The sequence below is a fragment of the Aspergillus mulundensis genome (genome assembly GCF_003369625.1).
Source record: "Aspergillus mulundensis strain DSM 5745 chromosome Unknown scaffold_13, whole genome shotgun sequence".
NCBI lineage: Eukaryota > Fungi > Ascomycota > Eurotiomycetes > Eurotiales > Aspergillaceae > Aspergillus > Aspergillus mulundensis.
This window is the reverse complement of record NW_020797901.1, coordinates 1045314-1073274: the sequence shown is the minus strand read 5'-3', so window position 1 is coordinate 1073274 and position 27961 is coordinate 1045314. Positions and strand designations below refer to the sequence as shown.

At 55.3% G+C, this 27961-nt stretch overlaps 10 protein-coding genes across 10 annotated transcripts; 7 read left to right on the top strand and 3 right to left on the bottom strand.

Moving 5' to 3' along the window:
• Positions 1-1568: 1568 nt before the first annotated feature.
• DSM5745_09936 (LLM class flavin-dependent oxidoreductase) lies at positions 1569-3354 on the top strand (the record flags this gene model as incomplete). The annotated part of the gene is made up of 6 exons (XM_026751952.1): positions 1569-1632; positions 1713-2064; positions 2141-2153; positions 2212-2271; positions 2332-3063; positions 3136-3354. The coding sequence occupies 6 exons, from the start codon at positions 1569-1571 to the stop codon at positions 3352-3354; spliced, it is 1440 nt and encodes a 479-aa protein (XP_026599684.1).
• Positions 3355-4040: 686 nt separating this feature from the next.
• Positions 4041-8228, top strand: DSM5745_09935 (uncharacterized protein; the record flags this gene model as incomplete). Its single annotated transcript, XM_026751951.1, has 1 exon — positions 4041-8228. The coding sequence occupies one exon, from the start codon at positions 4041-4043 to the stop codon at positions 8226-8228; it is 4188 nt and encodes a 1395-aa protein (XP_026599683.1).
• A 763-nt stretch (positions 8229-8991) lies between these two features.
• On the top strand, positions 8992-10072 carry DSM5745_09934 (uncharacterized protein; the record flags this gene model as incomplete). The annotated part of the gene is made up of 4 exons (XM_026751950.1): positions 8992-9059; positions 9115-9234; positions 9305-9969; positions 10035-10072. The coding sequence occupies 4 exons, from the start codon at positions 8992-8994 to the stop codon at positions 10070-10072; spliced, it is 891 nt and encodes a 296-aa protein (XP_026599682.1).
• A 493-nt stretch (positions 10073-10565) lies between these two features.
• DSM5745_09933 (uncharacterized protein) lies at positions 10566-12404 on the top strand (the record flags this gene model as incomplete). Its single annotated transcript, XM_026751949.1, has 4 exons — positions 10566-10790; positions 10841-10957; positions 11006-11352; positions 11435-12404. 4 exons carry the CDS (start codon positions 10566-10568, stop codon positions 12402-12404), a joined length of 1659 nt encoding a protein of 552 aa, XP_026599681.1.
• Positions 12405-12828: 424 nt separating this feature from the next.
• Positions 12829-13464, top strand: DSM5745_09932 (uncharacterized protein; the record flags this gene model as incomplete). The annotated part of the gene is made up of 3 exons (XM_026751948.1): positions 12829-12986; positions 13059-13134; positions 13159-13464. 3 exons carry the CDS (start codon positions 12829-12831, stop codon positions 13462-13464), a joined length of 540 nt encoding a protein of 179 aa, XP_026599680.1.
• An 875-nt stretch (positions 13465-14339) lies between these two features.
• On the bottom strand, positions 14340-15215 carry DSM5745_09931 (uncharacterized protein; the record flags this gene model as incomplete). The annotated part of the gene is made up of 1 exon (XM_026751947.1): positions 14340-15215. One exon carries the CDS (start codon positions 15213-15215, stop codon positions 14340-14342), a length of 876 nt encoding a protein of 291 aa, XP_026599679.1.
• Positions 15216-16305: 1090 nt separating this feature from the next.
• DSM5745_09930 (flavin-containing monooxygenase) lies at positions 16306-18212 on the bottom strand (the record flags this gene model as incomplete). Its single annotated transcript, XM_026751946.1, has 6 exons — positions 16306-17322; positions 17394-17520; positions 17568-17907; positions 17939-17969; positions 18023-18051; positions 18101-18212. 6 exons carry the CDS (start codon positions 18210-18212, stop codon positions 16306-16308), a joined length of 1656 nt encoding a protein of 551 aa, XP_026599678.1.
• A 1382-nt stretch (positions 18213-19594) lies between these two features.
• On the bottom strand, positions 19595-20918 carry DSM5745_09929 (cytochrome P450; the record flags this gene model as incomplete). The annotated part of the gene is made up of 2 exons (XM_026751945.1): positions 19595-20461; positions 20544-20918. The coding sequence occupies 2 exons, from the start codon at positions 20916-20918 to the stop codon at positions 19595-19597; spliced, it is 1242 nt and encodes a 413-aa protein (XP_026599677.1).
• Positions 20919-22012: 1094 nt separating this feature from the next.
• On the top strand, positions 22013-23252 carry DSM5745_09928 (uncharacterized protein; the record flags this gene model as incomplete). Its single annotated transcript, XM_026751944.1, has 4 exons — positions 22013-22492; positions 22586-22753; positions 22855-22942; positions 23014-23252. The coding sequence occupies 4 exons, from the start codon at positions 22013-22015 to the stop codon at positions 23250-23252; spliced, it is 975 nt and encodes a 324-aa protein (XP_026599676.1).
• Positions 23253-23908: 656 nt separating this feature from the next.
• DSM5745_09927 (Zn(II)2Cys6 transcription factor) lies at positions 23909-27869 on the top strand (the record flags this gene model as incomplete). The annotated part of the gene is made up of 9 exons (XM_026751943.1): positions 23909-24311; positions 24333-25269; positions 25354-25580; positions 25616-25667; positions 26060-26155; positions 26217-26554; positions 26618-26907; positions 26967-27088; positions 27143-27869. 9 exons carry the CDS (start codon positions 23909-23911, stop codon positions 27867-27869), a joined length of 3192 nt encoding a protein of 1063 aa, XP_026599675.1.
• Positions 27870-27961: the final 92 nt, after the last annotated feature.

Here is a 27961-nt window from a genome sequence, read left to right as displayed (position 1 = left end):
TCAACCCGCAATGCGTCAAATGGCTTTAGGCCGGATCCTGGAGATGGGGATGGGGATCTGCAGTCACCGGTTACCGGAGTAGAGTAGTGTCGGTTGTTATCTATTCCTTTAAAATGTTGCGCTATTTTCCATACCGCTGAGAAAATTCTTTGAAGAAACTCCCTCGAGCCGGTGTTGAGAAGCTAGAAGCGTGCTGGGCGCTACTTTTCTTGTCATTCGTGGAGGGCATAGAAGAGCAGTTGCGGCTTGATGATGTTGATGTTGGTCTACCCACTCGTCAAACCGCTGAGCCTTCGGCCAAACCTGGGGTGACGAGTAGGCAGGTATCTTGAGATCAGCGACATGGTAACAAGGGCGTTGGTGTCGGATGGGAGTATGATGTCAACCGGAAGGGTGTCAGGGTTGTTGAGTCGAGTAGTAAAAATTGAGAAAAAAAAAATGAAAGTTGAGGTCCTGCCCGGGATCGAACCGGGATTACCAGATGTGACTCCAATTTATATCAGAGTCTGATGTCATGACCATTAGACCACAAGACCTGTTGATTGATTGACTGCGCTGTTAAATGCTTTATATCAAATAAATAATTTCTTCCTGCTTCCTACATACTCCGTACTCCGCAGCGGTATACCAGAGAACAACTAGCCCCGACCTTAGGATTTTCTCCAAAAACGGACTTTAGATAGCGACTGGCATGGCTATAAAGCCCCAGTACTTTCTGTTTCGTGTTGAACCAGGTACCGCGAGCCCTTGTTGATAGAACGCGAATATATGCGCACGATATATATTTTCTCCCTAGCGTGCCGCAGAGGTTTTCAAACAAGCTGTTCTCCTGTAAAGATGACTGAATTGGGCTCCATCCCATCGACAAATGTTATGTGGGCGTTCCCCTCGACGGCGTAGTTCAAATTCGAGTCCCAGCCACGAGGCCACTGTAAACAAACCCAACCTCCAACTGGAGGATGGAAAGGAAATCCATGAACGATGAAGCGTCAATACCTCAAATTCTCGACTGATCAACCTTAGGTAGGCTGTTCTCCAAATGCAGGGCTACAATTAAGAGAAGTCGATCCTTCCATGTTGTAAACAATGGCGCAATGTCCATCGCATCTGACGCTGTTCTTGATAGAGTGATCTCGCCGACCAAATGCGTGCTCAAGAACCGTGGATCGGCGTAGATCATCGCCAACACAAGCCCCGTTCGCCCATCTAATAATCTAAAAATTGTCCAAGCTCGTAACCTTATATGCCTGCTCTGGAGCTCGCTAGCGTACTCATATGGCGGATGAGATTCGCCATCGCACTGCTCGGCCGACAGCATGTCGCACATCACGCCATCCCGGCCCACTTTGATGCTATACAAGTACTTACTGTACAATCACGCAGCTGCGCACGCCCGCGGGGTAGCTATGAGCGCAGGTGCATGTGCGATTGCGTTTGCATGGGGGGAGGAGAGGGGAGGAGCTATAAGTATTCGAAGTATCCGCGGAATCGCGCTGAATTGCTCTACCACCTTCCCATAGGATAATTGAGAACCCTAGCTCGACTACTATCAACACATATACGCCATTATGTCTGCTGAACAGCAATCCCGACCGCGCAAGTCGCTCATCCTCAATGCCTTCGTTGAGATGTGTACGTCCGGCTACACCACACCTCCCCAACCCAACCCTAACCCCCTTCACCCGCAATTCTAACACAAACTCAACACCCAGGCAGCGGCCACCAATCCCCCGGCCTCTGGACGCACCCCGACGACGAATCCCACCGCTTCAACGACATCGAGCACTGGATCGAGCTAGCCCAACTCCTCGAAGGCGCAAAATTCCACGGGATCTTCATCGCCGACGTGCTGGGCGGGTACGACGTGTACAAGGGGCCTCGGAATCTTGCGCCCGCGATATCCTCTGGCGCGCAGTGGCCCGTGAATGAGCCGTTGGCTGTGGTGCCGGCTATGGCGGCGGCGACGAAGAGCATTGGGTTTGGGGTTACGGTTGCGGCGACGTATGAGCAGCCGTATCATCTTGCGAGGCGGTTGAGTACGGTTGATCATTTGACGAAGGGGCGGTATGGCTTCCCATTGCTTTCATTCAGGGCTTGATGGTGGTTGTAGTGTGCCCGTGCTGACTGCCCCATGTAACAGGATTGGGTGGAACGTGAGCACCCCCAGAGCACCTCTCCCAGAGAGCCTAGGCAGGACTGACAATGTACTAGGTCGTCACCGGGTATCTCGACTCCGCAGCACGGAACCTCCTAGGCACCGAGCAGCCGCAGGTACAATACCCTCTACACCCCTTCTCCCACCTACCTACAACCCCAAACTAACAAACCCAGCACGACGACCGCTACGCCCTCGCAGAAGAATACCTAAAAGTCACCTACAAGCTCTGGGAATCCTCCTGGCGGTCCGACGCCGTAGTCCTCGACAAACAGCGCAGAATCTACACCGACCCAAAGCGCGTCCGCGAAATCAACCACGTGGGCAAGTACTTCACCGTCCCGGGCCCACACCTCAGCCAACCGTCTCCCCAACGCACGCCCGTGATCCTCCAAGCCGGGACCTCAAAAGCAGGCAAGACGTTCGCAGCACAGCACGCAGAAGCCATCTTCGTCGCGGGGCACAGTCCCGCCGTCGTAGCGTCCAACGTCGCGGAGATCCGACGCCTCGCGGGGGAGTACGGGCGGGACGGGCGCAGCATCAAGTTCCTCGCGCTGCTTTGTCCCGTCCTCGGACGCACGGAGGCCGAAGCGCGCGAGAAATTCGAGCACTACCGCAGTCTTGGCTCGATTGAGGGCGCGCTGGCCCTGTTCGGCGGGTGGACGGGGATAGACCTGGACGTGTACGGCGACGACGAGGAGTTAAGGGCCGTCCCGAGCAACGCCATTCGCTCGGCGGTGGAGGGCTGGTCGAAGGCTACGCCTGAGGTGCCGAGGTGGACGAAGGAGACGGTTGGGCGGCATATCACGGTTGGCGGGCTGGGGGCTACGCCTGTGGGCACGGCGGCGCAGGTTGCGGATGAGATGGAGAGGTGGGTTGGGGAGGCGGATGTGGATGGGTTTAACTTGGTACGCCCCCATCCCAAGCTACCTACGCTTGTGTATTTCCTATGTGAACGGGACGTGCTGATGTGGCTGTAGGCATACGCGATCAAGCCGGGCTCCTTCCAAGACATCATCGACCTGCTGCTGCCTGAGCTGCGAAGGCGCGGGCTCTTCCACGAGGACTATGCGGTGCCGAGGGGCACGTACCGCGAGAACCTGTATGGGAGGGCTGGGCAGAGCGGGCCGCCTGCTGATCATCCGGCGGCGAAGTACCGGTGGCATGCTGGGGTGGAGGAGCATGAGATTCCGGAGTAGGGAGAAGAGTAAGCTGGCGTACGGATGGATGGTGGGTTCTGGAAGAGGCGTGAAGATATGACAGACGTAGGTATATGACGATCGGACGACGCAGTTACGATAGGGCGAATGAAAGGTCTTATATTAATATCTGCCAAGTGGAGGCGAGACGATCCATAATATAAGCTTGTCTTATGCTTAGAAATAGCGGAGACGAGGCAGTGTCAGCGTCGATCTATAAGATGACACGCGGCGACGGCGGCTGTAGACCTGGAGGCCAAAAGGCCAAAAGGGCAGATATCCAGCACTTTCCAACTGGACGATTTGTCATTTCCACCTCGTTTTTTGCGAGCTTCCATTGGCTGCAGATACTGGCTAGTCTACACGAGCTGCAGCCACGCTCAGCCTGATTGGCCTGTGCAGAACCAGGGCTGAGCCAGGCTACCCTAGTACTGTCAGTGTCACACGGGTTCTTCCTGTCTCTTCATGCACGGACGTGTCTGCCCATTCGCTGTGTCTGCTGTTTGGCCCCTCTGACTAGCCTTTCGTAGCTTGGGGCGTCTGCAGCACCAGCCCAGCCTTTATTTCCAATGGACCCTCGTATTTATTTAACGAGGAGCCGCCCTGCTATCGGCGCCGCACCGCGCATTTCTCCATATCTCGTTTTGTTTTCACTCTCTACCCACCTTTGCAGGTGATGCGGCACCATGGACCCGCTGAGCATCACCACCGGCGTCGTCGGGCTCGCAACCCTGGCCTACCAGATCATCGGGTACCTAGGCACCGTGCGAGCCGGCGGAAAAGACCGGCTGAATCTCTGCCGCGAGGTGACCTACCTCTGGATGTCGATAACCTCGCTCCTCGAGCACCTGCAGTCCGACGCGCTCAAAGACAACAACATCCCCGCCTCGCTCCGGCCCCTCTTCGACCCCGACGGCATCCTCAAAGACATCAAGCTCCAGCTCGAGGATCTAGAGCAGAAGATCCAGAGCACGAGTTCGCGGGGGAAGATCGCGCAGACGCTCGCGTGGCCGTTTACGGAGAAAGATGCCCAGAAGATGATCGAGCGCGTGCACCGGTTGAAGACGGTGCTGCAGGACGCGATCAACCAGAGCACGAATGCAATCGCGCAGGATGTATACCGCGACGGACAGAGCGTCAAGAAGGTGGTTGATGAGAAGAGGCTGAAGGAGCTGATCGACTGGATCTCGCCGCTGAATTTCATCACGAAGCAGAGCATGATTTGGAACGAGCATCACAAGGGGACGTGCAAGTGGTTTCTCGACCGCGATGACTTCCGCGAGTGGCGCGAGGGCAGCAACACGCGGATCTTCTGCCCCGGTATCCCTGGTGCGGGCAAGACGTTCCTTGCGTCGATTGTGTATAACGAGTTGGAGGGGTTACGGGTTCGCGAGGAGGGAGGGCTCAAGGGCGCTGCGGTTGTCATGCTCTACTGCAAATGGGATGACCCCCTGTCGCAGGACGTCGACAACCTTCTGGCCAGTATCATCAAGCAGTTCGTGCAGCGGTACGATGTGGGCACGAACGAGATGATGGAGCTGTTCACCACGCACGACAAGGAGGGGACGAGGCCATTGCGGGCGCAGCTGCAGTCAACCCTCGAGCTGCTCTTCCGAAAATTCACCAAGGTCTTCATCATCCTCGACGGCCTCGACGAGCTGCGGAAGGAAAAGGACCGGCTGCCGTTGCTCAAGGCGCTGGCTCCGAATGACTCGGACTTCACCGTCAACCTGATGGTGACCTCGCGGCCGCTGCCCAACATCGTCCGGCACTTCCGGCATAGCGACTCGCTGCAGAGTGGGATTAGCTGCGACGGCGGCGGTGGTACTGACCTCCCTGCCCAGTACCACTGCAATGACTGCCCCGATTACGATCTGTGTTCCAACTGCTACAATTCCGGCGTGCGATGCGGCTTCAAAGGACATACCTACGAGTACCAGATCAACACGCGGGTCATCAAGATCGCGGCCGTGGAAGAGGACTTGACGACGTACGTGCACTGGCGGACAAGCGCCTCTGATACCCTGCAGGAGTTTGTGGACGCCCGCGACGGGCTGATGGATGCGATTCTGGACACGGTCGTGAGGAGCAACGGGGGAATGTTCCTGCTGGCGAAATTCAACATGGACACGCTTGAGTCGAAGCTCAACATCAACCAGCTGATGAAGGCATTGAAGACCTTGCCGCAAGAGCTGGACGGCACCTACGAAGACGCCATGGGAAGGATAGACCCGGCACAGAAGGAGACCGTCATGCGGTTCCTGTGCTGGATTGTCTTTGCGAAGCAGCCGCTGCACGAGCACGCCCTTGAGCATGCCCTTGCTGTCCGACCAGGCAATACGGACATTGACGACGGCGAAATCATCCGTGCTCGAACCCTGGCCACCAAATGCGCCGGCTTGGTGCAACTAGACGAGTCGAACTGTCTGCGGCTCGTGCACTATTCGGCAGAGAACTACTTCATGCAGCACCGAGGTCGCTGGTTCCCTGCTGGAGACGTGATGATCACCTCGTCGTGCCTGACCTACCTCACCTTCGATGTGTTTAGATCTGGCGCCTGCTCTGGCCCGTCCGAGGCCATTGATTTCGAGAACCGCCTGGACAGGTATCCCTTCCTCCGGTATGCGTCCATCAACTGGGGCAACCACCTCCGCGTGACGACCGACGACAACCTCTTTGCTCGAGCGCTGGCCCTGGTCACAGACCCCAGCTGCCTGGCCACCATCGCCCAGGCCCTCTGGTACCTGGAAGACCAGCAGGAGTCCAACAGCTGGTCGTCGAAGAACGGGTCGGCCTTCCATCTGGCCGCACACTTCAACCTGCTTCGCCTGGTGAAAGACCTGATCGCGCATGGCTACGACCCGAATACGATCGACATCAACGGCATGACGCCGCTCGCTCTCGCCGCGCAACGAGACCTCGTGGACATCGTACGGGCCCTCGCCCTGGCTGGTGTCTCGGTAAACACCATCGACAGCAGCGGCCGGTCTCCCCTGCACTGGGGTCTGCACAACAACTCTCCCGACATCGTCCGGTTTCTGCTGCGCCGGCAGGACATCGACGTGAACATGTCCTCCCCGCGCATGTACTATTTCACACCGTTGATGGTCGCCACCAGGAACGGACTCGACGACTACGTGTCCATGCTGCTCGCCATGCCCACCATCGACGTGAACAGAACATGCAACAGGCCCAACGGCGCGACAGCTCTGATCCTTGCCGCGCTGGAAGGTGCCGTCGGGGCCGCGAAGCTCCTCCTCCAACATCCCAACATCGACATCAACCACGCAGACAGCAACGGCACATCGGCGCTAAACCACGCCGCCCAAAACGGCTACTACGCCATCGTCGAAGCCCTGCTCGACGCCGGTGCTGACACGGAAGTCATGGAGGAGGGCAGCAACGGGACGGCCATCATGCGCGCCATCGACTACGGGCGCACGTCCATCGTTCAGCTCCTGGTTGACCGCGGCGCCAACGTGCACCACAAAGACGTCTTCGACCGCGGCCTCCTGCACTCCGCCGCTGTAAACCGACGCGCAGACATCCTCCAGATCCTCCTTGCGCACGACCCAACCCTCGACGTGAACATGCAAGACGTGCACGGCAAGACGACCCTCCACGACATCGCCCGCTCAAGCGACCTCGAGACCGTCGAAGTCCTCCTCGACGCGGGCGGCGACCCAACAATCAAAGACATCCACGGCCGGACGCCAATCCTCGTCGCACACGAAAGCCACCATCTAGCCGTAATCGAGATGTTCCGGGCCGCGCGCGAGCGAATGAAAGCCGAAGGGCGCCTCCCCCGCTCACTCCCCAAACGCACACCCAGCGGGAACATCATCGACGAAGTCAAGCGCGCAGACACAGGCCTCTCCATCCACGGCACGCTCCCGCTCTGGTCGCTCGTGATGTCCAAGCAAATCACGGAGCTCAAGGAACGTCTCCCCGACGCCACACCCGACGAAATCAACCAAGTCGAGCCGGACATGGGCCAGGCCGCGCTGCACTGGGCCGTCGCGGACAACGACGCCGCAACCGCAAAGCTCCTCATCGAGCACGGCGCCGACATCAACCTGCAGAACCGATACGGCCGCACGCCCCTCTTCCTCGCGGTCATGGCTAACCACTGGGCCCCGGCCCGGCTACTCCTGGAGCACGACGCCGAGACCAACACGAAGGATATCTGGGGGTGGCCGGCGCTCTGGACGGCCGGGGCGATCGGCATCCTGCTGATTGAACAGGGGGCGGAACTCCCCGTCGCCGCCGCAGCCGCCGCAGTCGAGGGCGAGGGCGAGAGCGAGGGCGAGGCACCTGCCGGGGACAACTCCGAGAAAGCAGCCGGCAAGGTCGACCTGGAATGGTTCCTGGGTTTCGCGGCGCAGCTCGGCTTCGAGAACTCGGTCCGCCGACTGATTCAGGCGGGCGCTGATGTCTGGAGTAAGGATTCGTCTGGGAGGACGCCGTACATGATAGCGAAGGAGAACGGGCATGTCGAGCTGGCGAATTTGATTCTGCAGCTTGCGCCGACGCCGGAGCCTGTTGTGACTCCATCTCCGAAGGAGGAGGATTCGAAGATTGGGGATACCGATGTTTCTGCAGAAAGTGGACGCACGAGCGTTGAGACCGCTCCCAAGGAAGTGGAAGTGGACGTCGCGAAGGAGAAGGAGACGCCGGAGAAGAATGAGGAGACATCGAGGTCAAATGGGACCCTGCCCGAGAAGCATGTGCAAAATGGCTTTGTTGCACCCACCCCGGCCTCGGGCTCTCTTGATATCAAAGCCCAGCCAGCGTTCGCGAGTGGACGCCATCTATATACCCTCTTGTTAGTTTTGATCCTGGTTGCAGCGACGACAGTGGTGCGGATGTTTTAGCATGGGTGTCTTGGTTTATGTGATATGGTATGATATGGTAGAGCACGAGCATGAATATGTAGATGTAGCATAGCGAGTTCTTGAATTTGAAGTGGACTTCATTTGCACTCCAGTAGCAACATACCATATACTCCAGCCAATCTAGCGCATTTAGAGAAAACCCAAGCTTCGAGGTTATACTTGACGTCACTTAGCTAAGATCCTGGGACATTATACGGCAAGGCTTACTCAAAAGGTTGGATGTATATATCTTCTAAGCACCTTCGGCCGCCATGGGCTTCTTGAACCTTACCTAGGGCTCCTGACCCTGACTACAAGACCACCTAGGTGTAATCAGGGCTCCATGGCACGGTAAGGGGGTTGTGCCCAGGGCAGCTCGCGCCCTAAATCGCCTACCATATTTAATAGGGCTAGATTCGGGGATATCCGGATGCTCACAAAGGGATACTCCGCTACAATCCCGCCTGCCAATTCAGAGACAGAATCGAATATCCTTGAGTTTCTAGAATGTCCATAGAACCTGCGGAGTATATACCAAGGCCAAGTTCTAGAACTCAACCCTCTACGCCATGATGAGATCAGCGCCCCACGCCTCGAGAGCCCGCTGTCAGCCAATCATCACACATAGGGCGCTGTATGACTACATCGTGATGTGATATGACATTTGAATATATACTCAGCCTCTACCTCCCTTTCTCTATATTCCTAAATCGCTAACCGCCTTCACCAATACCATACCCATTCACACAACACCACCGCCAACATGTCCCGCATGGCAAAAGACAACACCTTCCAGGCGCCCCAGAGCGCCCAAACCCAGAACACACCGGGGTACGCCCACTTTATCTATCTCCCTCACAAAACAGACCCTGCTAACTGCGCGCAGCCTCGAAAGCAAAATGCAGCCCGCCAGCGAATCAACCAAGCTCGAGACCTCCGACGGAATCGCAGAGTACAAGGGCTCCGGCAAGCTCGCCGGGAAGAAAGCCCTTATTACGGGCGGAGAGTGCGTCTACCTACACCATCTCCTTCCATTCATTCCTCTGGGACAGGAGCTAACGCGTTGAACTCGCCAGTTCCGGAATCGGGCGCTCCGTCGCAGCACTCTACGCAAAAGAAGGCGCGGACATCACAATCGTGTACCTCCCCATCGAAGAATCCGACGCCCAGGAGACAAAGAAGCTCGTCGAGGCCGAGGGGCGCCAGTGTCTCCTGATCCCGGGGGACCTGCGCGACCGGACATTCTGCAAAGACGCCGTGGACAAGCACGTCCAGAAATACGGGCCCATCAACATCCTAGTCAACAACGCCTCCCAACAATTCTCCTGCCCCGACCTGACAGAGATAAACCTCGACACAGTCGAAGACGTCTTCCGCACAAACATCATCCAGATGTTCGCAATGACCAAGTTCTCCCTCCCACACATGGGCAAAGGCGACTCCATCATCAACAACACCTCCGTCACGACGTTCCGCGGCACAGCGAGCATGGTCGATTATGCGAGCACCAAGGGCGCGATCGTAGGCTTTACGCGCTCCGCGGCGCTGCAGCTGATTCCGAAGGGGATTCGGGTTAATGCTGTGGCGCCGGGGTCAACGTATACGCCTATCCAGGTTGATACGCGGAATGAGGAGCAGATGCAGGGGTGGGCGAGTGGGAAGCCGCTCGGCCGGCCGGGGCAGCCGAGTGAGGTTGCGACGAGCTTTGTGTTCCTTGCGAGTTCGGATGCGAGTTTGTTTTGTGAGTCCCCGGGTTTAGTTCCTTGGTCACTGTATGTTGTGGGTGGAGTGGGCTAACAGCAGCAGATGGGCAAATCATGCACCCGTATCCGCTGGGTGAGTAGATGGGTCTTCTTGGGTGTGATGATGATGGGGTGGGCTGGAAATATATAATGACTGCTGTGACGTTTGCGTAAATGAAATCCGATATCCAATATTCAAATAAGGATGGGAATGACTCCAGTTCAAGCAAACCTGAACCCTAACCTACCCGACCCGACCATAGCAACTGCCAAGTCTGCATCAACAATCCCAGCCAAGGATGATGCGATGCAAATTGGAGATAAGAGCATATCTTAAGCAAACCTCTCGACCGAGTAAGGCTCATATATACATCCCATTCGCTGCTGCTGCTTTCTCGCACGCCATCCCCTCGTCCGATTGCCTGTGCTCCCACCAGAGATGTCTTCTGCGATGGAATCTCTTGCACCGTTGGAGTTGGGTATTGCGCCATATCCAAGACTCTTTTCTTACTGACTCGCTGCCATGATGCGTATCTTAGTGAGCTTGGCCGCCGTCACGATGGGTATAAAGGTGCGCCACCTTCATTTTCTCACTATGCCTCCACTCGTTGACTTGATCTTGCTGCACTACCACAGAATGACAGAGGTTGAATCGAAAGTACTGGTTGAAGATGTGGCAAAGGCGCCCAGCGAGGCGAGTGACGGGGACAGACGACGCGAGTTCCTCTCGTCGTTTACGCCTGAAGACGACAAGCGGATTATGCGCAAGGTCAACAATCGGTTCCTGTGGCTGATTGGTGTTATCTATGTTATCAAGACGGTAATACATCTCTGGTGAGATTCTCCATGGGTACTAACTTGATAGGATAGATCGACTACACAAACGCAGCCTCCGTCAAAGTCCTCCAAGTCGGCGAAGACCGCAACGTCCTGAACGAACTAAACATGAGCGCAAACGAGTACAACTGGGTGCAATCCATCTACTTCGTACGCATCCATTCCTTTCCCCTTCTGATACTCAACTCACCACATCAGATAAGCTACATCATCTTCGAAGTCCCCAGCAACCTCCTACAGAAGCGCCTAACCCCACGCCTCTGGCAAAGCCGCATCATGCTAACCTGGGGAATCGTGCTCGCCTGCCACGCAGCCGTGCAGAATAAACACGCTCTGTATGCGTTGCGCTTCATTCTCGGGATGTGCGAGGCTGGCATGTTCCCTGGTATTGCCGCGCAGCTGTGCGGGTGGTATCGCAGCGATGAGATGGGGACGCCAATTATGTGGATGTTTGGGTTCCAGAATACCTCAGGGATCATCGGGTCGCTTCTAACATACGGTATCGCATACATGAATGGGATGCGAGGCTTAAGTGCCTGGCGATGGTGCGTCCAGTCCACATGCACCTGCATCCCTGTCAATCTGCCGTGTTCGGATCACGGGCTAACAAGCCGGCGTACTGTGCAGGGTGTACCTCCTCGAAGGCATCTTCACGATCCTCTTCTCCGGCGTAATCTTCCTCGTTCTCCCCGACTGGCCAAAGTCCGCGCGGACAAAGAAATGGCTTACCGAGCGAGAGCAGGAATACGTCGAAACACGCCTATCGGAAAACGCTCCCAGGGAAAGCGACGCCAGCTTCGACAAGGGCGAGGTGATTGATGCTCTCAGGGACCAGCGGACGTATTCCTTCATGCTATCGCAGATCCTGATTAACTTCGCCGGATACGCACTGAGCTGGCAGCTGCCCACCATCACGACGAGTCTGGGCTTCGCTGGCCTCCCACGTAACCAGCTGCTCAACATCCCACCAGCCGCAGCGTCGGTTCTAGCCATCGTCTTCACGGGCTGGTTCCTGAAGAGGGCATACATCACTCGCCCGGCGTATATTATGGCCGTCATAATGGGCCCCCTGTTGCTCTTCTTCATCCTATTGGCAGTTCTTGATGACAAGGTTGGCATATACATTGCCTGCGTGTTCGGGACGATGTTTTATGCCGTCTACTTTATCCCCTTCTGGGCTTGTGCGTCTCCCTTCATCTCACTTCCTTTCTCTCCATCATCAGCACTAACGGCTTCCGGACGCACAGGGCGCAGCTCCTCCCTAAAAGGCACAACCGGGTCCGCATTCACACTGGCCTTCCAATCATGCGTCGGGCAAGTCGGCGGCGTGATCGGCCCGCAGCTCTTCCAGAGCCGCTTTGCATACAACGGGTACAAGACGCCGTTTGCGATTTGCGCGGCGGTTGTGGGGGTGGCGTGGGTGACGAATGGGTGGACGTGGTGGCTTACGCGGAACGTTGAGTATGATGTGCTGAGGGTACGGAGGCTGAGGATTCAGGAGGAGAGGGAGGGGAGGATTCATGCGGGTGAGGATGTGCGGGTTTTTGAGGAGAGGGTGTTTTATGAGGGGGTTGGGAGGAGGAAGGGGGAGGTGTAGTGATGGACGCGTGGTGCAAGGGCTGCTGGAGATAGACGTGGGATATACATCCATGGATAGATATTTCGTACCTGATCAAAGGTCTAAGAGAATACCCTAGGAAGGCCAATAGCGGAGAAAAAGCCGCGTGCGGGCGGGGGAACCGTGTCAGGCCGAGGTTGGCGTGCTTGAGGGGATCGTCCACTGGCTGTGTCTTCTTTGTTGGAGAAAATACCTAGGTATGATCCTAAAGCACATAATTCTCGGGTATCAGCACGCATTACAAAGCATTATTCATATATGGAGGCCCTGACGCTGTGCTGCTCATCCACTCTTCGGGTTGTATCCTAGGGCTGGCGGACTCCTCCTGATGCGGACTTTGAAAGTTCAGATACTCTGAAGGATTAAAATGGGGTAAAAGTCACTCGTCCCACTATCAGCAAGCATGTCGTCAACCTCTACAGAGACAGAGTCTGAGAAGGCTCTGGGTCCTGTAGTCAATGAATCCCCATCAGCCTCGCCTCCTCCACCTGAACCCAAAGAAGGCGGCCTCCACAGCTGGCTTCAAGTCTTGAGCACGCTCTTCATTCTCTTCAACATCTGGTATCCCCTCCCGCCCTCTTTACACTTTCCACCCAATTCACCTCCTATACTAACCCCATTACAACAATACAGGGGCCTAGCCTTCGCCTTCGGCTCCTTCCAAACATTCTACACCCTCAACTTCCTCCCCACAACCTCACCATCCTCCGTATCCTGGATCGRCACGCTCCAGTCCTGGCTCCTCATAATCGGCGGGCTGATTTCCGGCCCCCTCTTCGACGCCGGCTACTACATTCCCCTCATCGCAACCGGGTCATTTCTCTCTGTCTTCGGGATCATGATGCTCTCCTTGTCTACGGCGTACTATCAGATCCTACTCTCGCAGGGGATATGCACGGGACTAGGGTTTGGATTGCTGTACATCCCGGCGTTGACGATCGTTAGTCGCGGGTTCGTCAAGAAACGGGCTTTGGCGTTCGGGATCGCGACTGCGGGGGCGCCGGCGGGTGGTGTGATATACAACCTTGCTTGTATTTGAGCAGTTGCTTCCGCGGGTTGGATCTGCGTGGACGGTGCGGGTTATCGCCTCCGTCATGCTAATTCTGTTTATTACTGGTGGTTGTATGGCATGGATATCCTCCCCGCTTTCCAAGCCAACAGCCTCAAGCCCAATCCAACCGCGTAAATACCAACTCTTCGACATGACGGCATTAAGGAGCCCGTCCTTCTGGTCCTTCACGGCTGCAACCTTCACGCTCTACCTCGGCTACATGTCGCCCTTCTACTACATCCCTATCTACGCAGAGACGAAGCTCGGATTGAGCCGGTCGATGGGGCTATACATCCTCATCATCAGCCAAGCATCCTCCATAATCGGAAGAGTCGTGACAACAGCGGCAGCGCATTCCTTCGGCGCATTGATCCCCTGGGGCTGGATCCTCACCGGCGTCGCGAGCGGAATCCTCTGTATGGCCTGGATCAGCGCAACGAGTCCAGTGCGCTTTATACTCTTTGCCGCGTTCTACGGTACGCCTCTCTCTTTACCCTGGGGCACTGGCCCCCTCCCTTCAAGCGTCTTCCCGTACATTTGCCCGGACCCCGGTGCACTGGGCGCCTGGCTCGGGATGGCGCAGAGCATGACGAGTTTCGCGACGCTGATCGGGGCGCCGATTGTGGGGGTGCTGGCGGACCTGGGGTCTACTGGAAGTGAGGATCTGAGTTTCGTGAATGTCCATCTGTGGTGTGGGATTTTGATGCTTGTGGGGGCTGTGCAGGTGTGTGGGTTGTGGGGGTTGCTCTACACACGGGGGAGAAGCAGGGTGTTTTATCCAGCATTATCACGGTGGGAACCGCATTGCATGGCTACATAAGGTATGAACAGGCATCAAAAGTATAAAGGTTAAGATAAGGTGGTCAGCGATACCAAAACCACACCTCCCCACTACTCTCATACTCGCTCCCCCCATCGCCATGGTCAATATCCAGCGCCGTGGCCATGCTATACCCCTGCTCTTCCAGAATCTGCATGAGATCCAACGCCAGCAACCGGCTCTGCACAGCGCCCTTCCCGCTATTCCTTGTCCACGGATTTCCCCTGACCTTCAGCTCGAACGTCCCCGACACAAAATCCTTGTTACATTTCTCGATGCGGTCGCCGAATGAGGAAATGAGACTAGTCGCAAGCTCGGTCGGTGCATTAAGCAGATGAATCAAGTCCGAGCTGTCGAAGGATATGCAGAGCCACGAGTGTACCTGCGGCTGCTGGCGGTGGAAGATCAGACTATCGCCCTGCCCGTAGCTCTTGTAATCGCCCATCCGACTGACCCGGCCACCTGCAGACGGGACAACGACCCAGCCCTCCTTCGCGAACGCATCAAGCAGCCCCATGAGTGTTACCCGGATGGCGATTTTCTCTTTATCGCCGCCGTAGCCGAGTGGGTTGCCTTTCAGCTTGAACTCGAGGCTCTCGTCGTATTTCTGCACGGTTTGGATTCCCTTGGGCCATAGGGCTGTGAGTACTTCTGAGGCTAGGGCTGTGAGGGGTTCGGGGAATCGGATGAAGCGGAGTTTGTCGCTGTCGCAGAGGGAGAGCATGGCGAAGGAGGTCGCGTGGCCTTTTCGGATGGACCGCGGCGTACTTGAGAGGGAGGGGGTTGCTGGGGTTGAGAGCGTGGATGAAGGAGTGCGTGCTAGAGCTGGGCCTGGGCCTCGGCCTGGCGCTGTGGCTTCGGTGTAGGCGGGTGGATGGTCCTGCATGACTGCTTTGTCGTGAGGATAGGTGCGTGCCATAGTGATTTGTTGAGTTCACTCCGTGGTCTACCTATGCGGCTTTCAGATCTCGGAGTAGACTCGGATCAGTGGGGGCATGGTAACTAGCTAAGCTCTGGGTAGAACCTCGTATTTATTATTGATTTAGGTATCGAGCACTGGCCCCACGGTTATTATTCTGCCTGATCTGTTGGGCTAAGCTGAGCCACTGTCACCCCTGCTAGTATGGACTAGCTCGAGGCATCAAGCGGCCAGTCTTTGTTGTTTCGAGTGCTGCGCCACCTTTTGGTCTTAGCATCCATATGGCATCATGTCTTTTTACATCGTTCAAGTCTTCCAAAACCTAACGAGCCACACCTGACGTCGATCTTAAGGATTACCCCGCAAGGCTGAACGGGTGGGCCAGGGCCATTTCCCGGTTGCCTGGAACCCGACGTCCAAGGGCTCTACCGCAGCCCTACCTAGATTGGTCAACGTGCCACTCCCCTTCGGACGGATTATTCTTTGCAGGCATTTATTCAACTTTCTAAATCCCAGTTGCACCCCCAGTAGCATTATAGACTCTTGTTAACTTAGCGTATGCCACTAATTATGGCGGTTAGTATAGTAAAGGGTAGTAGGCCTTGCACATTACCTTACATATACGAGACCTAGCATGTATACTCGATGTGCATAGTTCCAAAGCATCCCGACACTGCCTCCACCTGGGAATGGCTCCCAGGAAGCTCGATTAAGGTTCTCAGGTTTGGTTGCGCATGGCTAGGGCTGAACCGGATGATGGTACTATGGTGTCTAGGGCAGATATTGCTCGCAGAGGCCATCTGTCTTCATATTCCAACCCCAAACGGTTCACTCTTTCCATGAGCAGCGGTCCACTCCCCGCTTCAGGTTCTGAGTTGGGCGCCTCTATTGGTAGTAGACAATCCATGTTTTCCATGGAGATCCACTACTGTATTATTACTAGGTGCTTGAAAAAGAGGAAAGTCGAAGCCTTACATAATGGATAGCACTTTCAATACTCTTCTAGGCTGCTAGGTATATTTTATATTGTTATAGTGTATAATATACAGTGTTTTCCTACCCAACTGCATGTGGCGTCCCTATGACCATCCTACTCCATCTTCCCCCCTATACCATCCCCAGCACCATCCCGGCCCATCTCCTCAATCTCCCTAACAACCCTCAAGATCTCATCCCTCGCCCCATCCCACCTCTTACGCCGCCCACCCTCAAAAAGCCTATACGTATGCGGACTAAACATCCCATGCATCAGCGTCCCGCAGAACTCGCGCTCCCACCACCAGAACCTCCATCCCTCAGCCCCGTACCCTAACTTCTCATACACCCCCGTCCCCGCCGTCTCATTCACCCACCGATACCACTCTGGCGCCTGCACCAGGTCGGTATGCACACTCCTCCGCACCGTGCCGTTGTCATTGCCGTTGGTATTGCCGTTGCCCCATCGCTCCCGCTCCAACAGCCACTCATAGTGCCGCTCGGCCTGCGCGCGCATCGTCTCACCCGATGGCAATTGCGCAGCCCCCTTCCACACCTGCGCGAGCGCCATGGTCGCCAGGTCGTAGACGTGGAACACGGGCATTTGGAATCCAACGCCGCAGATGTATGCGAGTGAGTCGGGGTACTCGAGCGAGAAGATGTTCTGGTATAAGCGCGGGAGTTGCTTTGCTGGGGAGGACGAGGACCCCTGGTCATCGGGTACGTGGCCCCGATATGGTCTGGTGAACTGGGCTTCGTAGGCGCCCAGGATGGAAAAGTCGGGTCTGTACCCGGTGCAGAAGATGATGGCGTCGAGGTCGGGGATTGTGGTGCCGTCGGCTAGGCGGACGGTGTGTGCGTCGAGGATTGTGGCTAGGTTGGCTACGGGGATGATTTTCCCTTCGTGCATTGCGGGGACGAGGGAGTCGTTGATCAGGGGCAGGCGCTGGGTGAAGGGGGGCAGGTTGTCGTTGAGCTTCCACTCTGGCAGCACGGGGCAGAGTTTGTTCTGCAGCTGGAGGACGGACCAGTTGTAGAGGCTGGGGACGTAGTCCATGTATTTCTGCATGATCTGCAGCCGCGTCCATGAGATGTCGTGGTCGACGGGCTTGTTCTTGTTCCATCGTTTGAGCTTAACAACGAGATTTTTGGGTTAGCCTTCATCCACTGCTATTACCCTGCATATTCTGGGCTGTCACTCACCAAGATGGTCCCGCCCCTGTGACTCAGATATATCTTCGCCGCGTGCCCTAGCAGACTTGTAGCTGTGTCTCCAGCGGAATTATTCAGGCCGACGACGAGTACTCGTTGTCCTGTGAATGCATCCGGACTAGGATGTTAATATGGGATTGGTCTATCAATCTAGGAACAACTTACTTCTTGAATTGCTGGGAGTGGATCACCGTTCCTCGGAACTTTTCAATCCCATCTATCTCAGGGATGACAGGGATCTGATTGATCCCTGTGGCAATGACAACTCGATCGAATTGTTTCACAACCTCTGCCGCCACGGAAGTGTTCTTACGGAGGCGTAAGTCCCAACACACATCTTCTTCGTTACGTGTGATGGCGAGGATGTCGATGTTCGTATGTACTGAGCCATATAGATTGAAATGTGCCGCATAGTCCTTGAGGTATTGGTGAACCTGACTGGCGTGCGGAAAGGCTGGTGTGTCTAAGCGGAGATGCACCAACAGGTCAGCGGTCAACCTGACCACTAGGAGTGTGTTAACTTGTCCCAAGCATACCAGCACTATATGGAAAATCCGTGAAGCAGATCTACCACCGAGCGTCAGCGACATTAACCCTTACTCCAACCGCTGAGCGCTTACCTTGTACTTTGACCCGTTTGCATATGTGCCTGGTCATTCACAATCAGTAAGGACCACCAGATCATTGTCACAACATACTCTTGAGAGCTGTTGTTTTTGTCGGCGTATCTTCATAGCTCCAGACGCCGCCAATCGAGCTGCTGCGCTCAAAGCCCGTCACGTCAAAGCCCTCTTCAGCCAGGTTCTTCATGGCCGCGAGCCCTGAGGCCCCGAGCCCGATCACAGCGACTCTTTTCTTCTCGGGCATAACCAGGGCAGCTGTTTTCTTGTGTAAGGCAAGGTGTCCGAGGCTTGGGATGCAGGGTTGCTTTTGTGCCCGCAGTCGGCCGCAGCGTCGGCGAAATGCCGCTAGCGCAGGGCCTGCGCCCGCGGTTCGAACGGCCAGCCTAGCCACGACCGAGATGGGGGCTGAGTGCTGGATGCACTTTGTGGGGGTGTGGATCCTCCTAAGCGAACAGCTGAGGTTTCAGTTTCAGAGCGGCCAAGCCCCGCGATTCCCTTGCCAGGCGGCTCTCCTCGAGTCCTTGGCTTCAGCATGTTGATCATTTGAGTCCTTTGAATGTGAAGCTGAAGCATGCGGGTGGCACACACACCCAGGTACCCAGGTCGCAGGTGACGACCATAGATACCTACACCTTCCCCGGCCACCCTCACCTGTGTAGTCCTTACCACCGCGGGCGCAAGACCTCCGGTGAATTGACCGGTGAATGGCGCAAAGTGAAGCTATTCAGAACTCCTGATCTCCAGGGCTCTTGAGTACTTGAATCTCCTTCTCCCCGGCGAGAAACATGACATCTCTGGTTCATACTCAATCCAACCGTCTACATCAAAATGACTCCTGATCATATGGCCCTCGCTGTTGCTATCACAGTGCTCAGCATCGCAACCGGAGCTGTAAGGACCCCCGACCGTGCATCTCGCCCAATGCCTATTCGTGCGCTACCACAGCACTATCCTTGCATTTTTAAGTTGATCAGCGACTTTTATGCCATCATGACTCGGAGAGAAGAAGACTTATTCACCTGAAGCACTCTTGTCCTGGAAGAGAGAAAGACTGAGAGGTATGAGCTGGAGATCGGCCACTCGATGGTACGTATTTCACCGTTTCAGTGGGATTTCGTGTTTTTTTTTGGACTTTACTAGAAAAAACTAACAGCTTCAAACAGGGCCGCTAATGTTCCTGATACTTGGGAAGGGTGGAACTATTGCTGTCTTTCTGCGACTCCAACTTATCTAATGGTTGTTGAAATTCTGCTGCTACGAACGAGCCCTTGCCGGAATGCCTTCACGTGCACCAGAGTCCAATCTGTCCGCAGGGGAACAGCGTGTCTATTGGCTCGCCTGAGAGGGCACGCTTCGAGAAGGAGCAAGAAGGGGGTGCACAGAAACATTCATTGTGATATGACCGTAATCAATCAGGGCATTTGGGCCCTAAGTCGGGACAGGCCCGGCACGAAAAGGGAAGCTAGGAGTTAAAAAATGATGTATTAGCAGTTATGAATGCATACACAATTTTTACCTTTTTAATCTCCATGAATCATTCCCAAGGTTCTAGTCCCGAGCTTCCAGTAATTATCTAGACCTGAACTGCACAAACGGCCCCTCGCGACTCGAAGTCATCCACCCCTTCAACTGATACTCCTCCTTCCCCTCCCACTCTCCATCCAACCGCAATTCGTAAAGAAACAGGGTCCTCGCTATCGCAACACTAATCTCATCCATAGCCAGCCTCCTCGCAACACACGATCGCGGCCCTACACTAAACGGACAGAACGGCACCCGACCTCCAGCTGCACTGTAGGTATCCTCTCCTCCCTCCCCGCTTAACCAGCGCCCAGGCACAAACGAATCCGGCTGCGCAAAGTACGCCGAATTTCGATGCAGCGCGTAGATCGGCGATCCGACAATCGTACCCTCGGGGAAATGGACGCCGTCGACCTCGATGCCCCCGCGCAGCACAGTGCGCGGTGCTAAGCCGGTGACCGGGGGCGAGAGACGGAGGGCCTCGTTGATGCAGGCGTGCAGGAACTTGCAGGAGCGCAGTTTCGCGCCGGGCCGGATATCGCTGTAGCTATCGAACGTGTGTAGGATCTCCGCTGTGGTCTGGGATAGTGCGCTGGGGGTGTGGAGCAGGTGGAAGAATACGCCGCTGATTGCGACGGCGGTTGTGTCGGCGCCTGCTATTACCAGCTGCAGCAGTTCAACCCAGATTTCCTTTCGAGTAGGCGCTGATTGCGTTGCGTTGCCGGGTTGGGGTGAGGATAGGTGTGCGAAGAAGTCCCTCGCAGGGCTCGTGCTGCTCGTGGTACCTGCAAATGCGGCTTTTCTAGCATCCGCTTGCTGCTTGATCCATCCTCCAAACTGTTGGATCTGGGAGGATATAGTCGACAGAAAGATATGATTAAGCTTGTATTTTGCGATTTTGGGCTGGAAGAAACACTGTTTTTGTCCTGTTAGTAAGATAACCCTATACCTAAATCCAAAACAAGTCCAGATGTACAATTGCATTACGCCGGCTTACACAGCTAATAATATTTGGAATATAGCGATGCGTTTCCTCCCGGAGCAGACCAAACGCCTTTCCATAGCATAGGTTGTTGATGATATTAAGGGTAAGGTAGTCCGACCAGGCCGCTATATTTTTTGGAGCGCCCCAGGCTGGCTGGTAGTTCTCCCCGGCTAAACCGGCGCAGAACGTATTAACATGGCGCAGGATTTGATCCTTCACGTCCCTTAACGCCGTCTTGGTAAAGAGGCGCGCGAGAACCTTGCGCTTGGAGGCGTGTTGTTGTTTATTGATGTAGTTAATTGTGCTGGGGACGTGGCTGCTTGCGCTCATGACCGAGTACGTATCTGCCTTGCGCATGTTCGCGCGCGCAGAGTATATTGTTGCCATTCCGGTGGCTGTGTTGATTGAGATGGAATTTGGACCGAACCGGACGATATTTCCTGGATTAGATAAGTTAAGTTAGATTCCCTGTTGTGGTATATTTTTTTGCGTAAATTATAGGGATGCACCATGTATTTTATGCAACTGCCGTAGTTTTAGGTGGATTATGCCTTTCCATGTGTAATATGCTGCGTACTAGTTAGTGGTTTTGGCGAGCAGTGGCCCGGGGTGCTGTCGCAGCGGATGGAGGAGGATTTAATAAAGGCATAATCCGGCTAACTATCAAGAGGGATCATTAGTAGTGGCAGAGCTTGTTTATATAGAAGTTACTTACCCAGGCTAGGAAGCCGCATAGCGCAAATAAGAGATGTAAATAAGAGAGCATTGTTTCGCATGTGGTCCAGGTGATGGCTGGAGAAAAAAGTAGACTTAAGTAGACGTATGCCAAGTCTTCAAGGATACATAATATCTTCCAGTCTTCTATTGTTTGGATTCTAAATTAGAAACTGGAGTCTGTGCCGTTGCATGTCGGACTAGCGGGCGGGACCCGACCCTAATCCACCTCAGCCTCGAGACTCAGCTGGGCTGGCATAAACCAGGGCTTGATCGGCCTTATCCGAGTTGAGATTGGCCTTTACCCGTCCGAGCGGGCGGTTGGCTTGTACAGTAGTTTAAGTACTGGATGGCGGCCTGGAATATTGAGGCCTTTGCACATTCTCCCCAAACGTCGGGTATCTTCCATTGCAATGACTCCTCCCCAAAGTATTTAGTCTAACAAAGAAGGGGCTAAAGAGGTGACAGAAGGTTGTGGCAGCCCCCGAGACTGGCCACGGGCCAGACGACTGCTTTTTGTTGTTGGCGCCTGTATTGCACCCTTTGTAGTGTAGGTAATCCCATAAGATCCCGCTACAGGGCAGTACTAATTAAGGTCTAGCATTTATGGCAACTCCATTTATGTGGCCAGTATACCAGGCGTAATGTACTAATTTGATGTTTTAACCACAGTCGCAATCTCCCCCATCTTAATCTACTGTTTAGGCCAAACCATTGGCCCTGCAATCACCACCTCCTTCTCCGAGTTCTTCGGCCGACAATGGATCATGCGCCTCTTTATCCCCCTTGCCCTCCTTTTTACCGCACTAGGCGGCGCCGCAAAGAACTTTGAGACACTCGCTGTCTGCCGCTTCCTTGCCAGTCTGGCTATATCCCCCGCGGGCACCGTCAGCGTCGGCATTGTGAATAATCTCTGGGACGTCGCGCTGTTCAAGACCGGCACAATGCTCGCCCTGACTGTCGCGCTGATGAATCTTCTCCCGGCAGCCATCGGGCCGTCGACCGGTGCTGCGCTCGTCGCGACAACAGGCGACTGGCGCTGGACCTTCTGGCTAAATGCCATCGTGCTCGGCGCAATCATGCTGCTGACCTTTCCAGTCCCGGAAACGTACCAGCCCTACCGGCTCAAGATGCACAACAAGAAGACGGGGGAAGGCACCGCCGCTACCACCACACGCACGGAGTACATCAAGACACTACGCGTTGCATTCACCCGCCCCGTCCACATGCTCTTCACCAAACCAATCGTGTTCCCCACCTTGCTTGCCTGCGCCATCCTCCAAGCAATTTTCTTTTGCTGGTATATTGCCTATCCCGTGATCTTCGCGCGCGTTTACTAGTTCTTTGAGAAGGAGCAGGGCCTGGCCTTCCTCCCGATCCTAGGTGGAAACCTCCTCGGCATCGTGGTGATAGGGATCTGCGATAAGTGCAAGTACCAGAAAGCACGGCAGGCCGCGCTGGCCACCAGCGCCAAAGTCGAGCCCGAGCTTAGACTCCATGCTGCCTGCGTGGGGGGTCTCACTATCCCGGTCTCGATATTCTGGTAGATACACCCTCCCCTGTCTGCCCGATTAGAAAGAGCGACAGGCTGATCTTAATTGACATCCAGGCTCGCGTGGACCGCAAGGCCAGCTATCCACTGCGCCGTCCCACTTCTCTCAGGCGTCCTGTTTGGCCTGGGCCACGCTACCGTCGCTGTAAGTACCATACTGCAACCCCGGTATTGGTCGTCCCTCCGCTCCCGACGCTGACTAGACTATGCACGCAGCTATCCTACAACATCTACAAGAACGACATCTACGGCGCCGAGTACGGGGCGTCCGCATTTGCGGGCGAGGTGATGCTGCGCTATTTGCTGTCGGCGGCTACGCCCTTGTTCTGGGAACAGGCGATGGAGGCCCTGGGGATCGACTGGTCTATTTCACTTTTGGGCTTTGTCTCGCTGGTGCTTGTTCCCCTGCCGTGGGTGTTTATGAGGTATGGGGCGTATTTGAGATCGAGGAGTAAGTATGTGCCAGTAGAGGGAGGGGTGCGGGATAGCTGATTATAGGGCATGATATGATTTGTACCGAATGTCACTATGGTGCTCATGAAATATTGAGATGTCACTTTGTTACTAAGAGTGCTCAAATGACGAAAATAGAATTTACTTCTTGGCTGTTATCTACTCATCATTGGCGCGCGGCTTCATGATCACTAATTGTTTCACTTACCAGACCACGCTGGGCCTGCAAAGTAGTTTCCATGTCCACATGCCACACCGGCAGCCCTTCGCATGGCATTTTCTAGTTGGGCGTGGCTTGTGCCTGTAGGCTAGGTACCATGGATGAGTGGGGACAGGTCCCCAGAATCGGAGGCTTGCCGCTAGTGTCAATGTCAATGGCGTCTTATTGGGGCGGAAATTCATCGCTAGGCGATGCTCTTGTATGGGCCTTTGCACTTAATTTGCGGCTGAAGAGTTGGTAGTTTGGTGAAGCTGAACAACAGGTGGCGCTTGTGCATTTGCATCTTGCAATCTAGAGCCATGAGGAGGGCGTTTCCCGCCCAAACTATCATAAATAGAGCAGTTTCGCCCATTGTAGGTGACCAGGATACTTCTCTCAGCTATCTACAAGCCTTCGACACAACTCGCCTCCCCTTGTCCAATTTACCTTCCTCCCAACATGTCATGGCAACAGATCAGCCCAGGGCAATACGCCCGCCCTCTTGACACCTCCGAGCACCTATACCGTTCGATCGCTGCGTCTGCCGCTCATCTCGATAAGCAGCAGTGGTTCGTGTCAAGTGCCGTGCAACTCAAAAGCCCAATCTCTACATCCGCCATCCAGCGCGCATGGACCGCACTACGCCACAAGCATCCGCACATTGCAGCAGTTGTAGATGCCTCCGGATCAACCTTTCACTATACCGTCCCCTCGCCCTCAGCACTACAAGAATGGACAAAGCAGAGCATCATCACCCACCCACAGCACGAAACCCGATCCGCCGAAACGCTGGAATCAGACCTGGACCCAACTGACGCATGGACTCTGCATTACCTCTCCCATTCAAACGAGCTGCTCTTCCGTTCACCGCACTGACGCACAGACGCAAGAGGGATGATCCTGCTCCAGCACGAGTTCCTGACGCTCCTCGCATCCGGCGAAGTAGTAGGACCCGAATCCTTCGATGGCTCCGAATGCGCGCGCCTGGCACCACCCTTCGACACCGTGACCGGAATCTCCACGCCCGAAATCACGCCCGAGATGAGCGCCGCGTCAGACGCAGTCTTCAGCGTCCTGTTCTCGGAATCGCCCCCGGCCTCGGTTAGGGAATGTTCTCCCCCCGGTCCCCCCGGAAAGCCACGCCGCGCTGCCCTCAGTCTCCCCCGCGACGTCACGGCATCCATCATCGCCGCCAGCAAAGCCCGCGGCCAAAGCGTCACGACCACCGTCCACGCGGCCCTGTTCGAAGCAATGCGCGCCCATGTCGATGTCGACGGCGGCAGACTCATGGGCTTCAACCCCTTCGACCTGCGCGACCGGCTCCCGGCGCCGTGGAACGGGGCCGATGGGTGCGCGAGCCTCTACCACACGGGCAAACCGTGTAGCGTGGATCTGGCGGAATGTGCGGACTTCAACGCGATCGCGGCGCATCTTGCGTCGTTCTACAGCGAGGACCTATCCCCGCTGTTCCCGCACATGATGGACTACCACCGCAAGATCGGCGAGTTCATGTCTGTGCCGCTGGACGCGGCGATGGCGATGCCCGGCGCGGCGCGGCCGGAGCTGAGCTCTGTGGGTGTTGTTGATAGGTTCCTGGCGAAGGGTTATAGCGGTCCTGGCGGGGACGTTGAGGTTGAGGTTGTGGATTGGTGGATCGGGGTGCAGATGTTCAACCGGCTGATGCAGATGTATCTTTGGACGTGGGACGGGCGGATGCTGCTGGGGTGTAACTATAACGAGGCGTTTTATGAGGCTGGGTTTGTGGAGGCGTTTCTGGGGGAGTGGAGGGATGTTTTGGGTAGGGAGCTGGAGGTTGTTATGTAAGGAGATACCTGGATGTTACGCTTTAATTCCTATTTGTTTCTTTTTCCCTCACCTTCAATGGAAACCTTTCTTTACGGTAGCTTTGTTTTCGCTGGAAACGCATCACCCGGAGATCGAATGCTCTTTCGAAGAATAGCTAATCCCGAAGAGCTGGATATAGAATCCAGCCAACGGATTTGCCCGCCAGTAACCTCACTGCCGGGATTACAGTGGGCGGAGGCTCAGCTGTTGTACGGAGTAGGGGTAGTCAGAGATAGGGTTGCATTCGGGCAACAAGCTCGATGGCGCATAGGTGGCCTTATGGTTAGTAGACTTTCAGCTGCCCCATAATCCTGTCTTCAGCTTTCCAGAAACAGTCTGGGGTCCGAGCCGCTCTCGGAGACACTCCGCTAGCGTACATGTTGTGAAGCATTGATTGGTCCAACCCCAAGTCAATACGGAGCCCCAAGTCACTTCAGTTAGTCCCAGTGGGTCGTTGGCACGTGAGGAGGCTGAGGGCTTGGTGTGCACTGTGAAAAACCTCTCGATGCTGACAGGGTCCATCCTTTTTGCTGCATGATACCCCTCTCTGGACCCTGGATCGAGATCTCAAATACCAATAACCGTACACTCCGCTGTGATTCAAGTCCCTATGGCGCCACCTGTGTTCCTAAAATACACCACCCAGTCGTGTCTTGCCTGCAGGGCAAAAAAGCGGAAATGTGACAAGCGCGTGCCATCGTGCTCAAGATGTCAACGGTGAGGCTTTTTCTGTCTGAGGCCTTTCTGCATGCTTATCTCATGAAGGTCCAATCATCAATGTCTTTACGGCAATCGTTCGCTTGGTCTCTACGGAAAAGTCGTGCCGATTACCGATACAAGTAGCGAGGCACTAAACGCAGGGTGTACCCCATACCACTTTCCCTGGCCAATGTTGGGTCTCGTTATTTATACTGGGCAATAGGAACCATTTTGCGTTCAGTGCCGTGTCCTCTGACCACCATCCACTGAACCCACTAAGGGCCTGTGACTCCTGCAGACATGACAAGAAACGGTGCGACAAGGTCCAGCCAAATTGCACCAGATGTACAAGGTATTTGCAGCCAATTCCATCTTCTAAGCGATTGTTGATTCTGAACGGTACCAGCCTCGGCGATATCTGCGTCTACGACGACCTCCCCGGCCTCGAGCTCCTGCGCACGCCCCATGCCTTCTCCGTTACCCTCAACACCAAGTCTCCCACCTACAGACCCCGATATCCAGTCGAATACCATGATCACTTTCCAGCCTTGTTACGCTTCTGTACGCCCCATTCCAACTAAACCAACGGCAGGAGAAGATAATTTAACCATCTTCGCTGAGTAGTCCAAGATAAAATGGGCCTACTTTCATACAAGGTCGACAGATCCACGCTCGCAACATTCATGCGCTCCTCCTGGATCAGCTCTGCGCTCAGCGACCCATGTCTATTCCACGCAACGCTCTTTTCAGCCTCCGTGCAACTCGACGCTCTGACGGGCATCGAGGAACCAAACTACGCCACCCTCTACCACCAGGTTAACACAGTGAGGCTGGTGAGACATAGGCTGGCCACCTCGAGTAACAACCTCGACGATGCCACAGTTGCATCTGTTCTCCTACTTGCTTTGCATGGTGTAAGATGCCCCGGCTGAAGTATACTGTTGAAACTAACAATACCACCACGCTGCTACAGCCCCTCCAATTCGACCGCGAGACGTCAGAGATCCACCAACACGGCCTAGTGAGAATGGTCGCATCCCGCGGCGGGCTCAACAAGCTCGGCTTCGAGGGGTATCTGGCTGAAATGATCCAGAAGTATGCGTGTCTGCTCCTTGCATTGTGAAACGCCACCTGACATTGACTTGTTAGTGCCATGGTCTTTCTCTGGATCGTATTCGACTACCCCGACCCCTTCCCCGTTCCAGAATGGGACCACGTCGCAACCTCGCCGGCCTACACCATCTCGTTGATCCTGGACGGATCAGAGAAATCTCGAAACGAAGTCGTCCGGCTCTACTTGCGCGGCCTGTTCCAAGACATCCAGCAGCTCCTCCACGAAGCTGAAGCCTGTAGCGACGAACAATATAGCACGGCCACGGCCACGGCCACGATGACCAGCAACTTCAACACCGCCAGCTCCCAGCGCCTGCGATGCCTGCTAGACCGATTCTGGTCCCATCGATCCGACCCGCTCCTCCCCCTCGACACGCAGCAGAATGAATCCGCACTCTCCGCATCCGAGCTCGCGCTATTCAAAACGTGCTCGATATCCGCAACAATAGTAGCGTACCTCCTAGACGACCGGGTGGCGTGGTCCGAGGAGCAAATGTCGTGGTATCGCCGCGCACTGGCCGAGGCCATGGGCGGCACGGAGCGCGGATCCTGGCTCGAGCATGCGCCCGAGGCAACGCTGTGGATTTCAGCGGTTGGAGCCGCGATGGCGGAGGATATCACCGGACGGAAGTTTTGGATCGTGAAGGAGAGGTGCGTTGCGTCTTCGATTCGGAGGACGCAGCCGAGTTTGCATGTCGCTTGCTGGTTCTCGTATCGGCGGTTGAAGGGGATGAGGCTTGCGAAGGCTGTGGCTTGTTCTTGATATTTCTAGTGGAATGCTATGGTAGTTGGGCTTGGAATCCGCATCGCGTTTTACCTACTATATGGTATGGTTCGTTCACGCGCAGATACTAC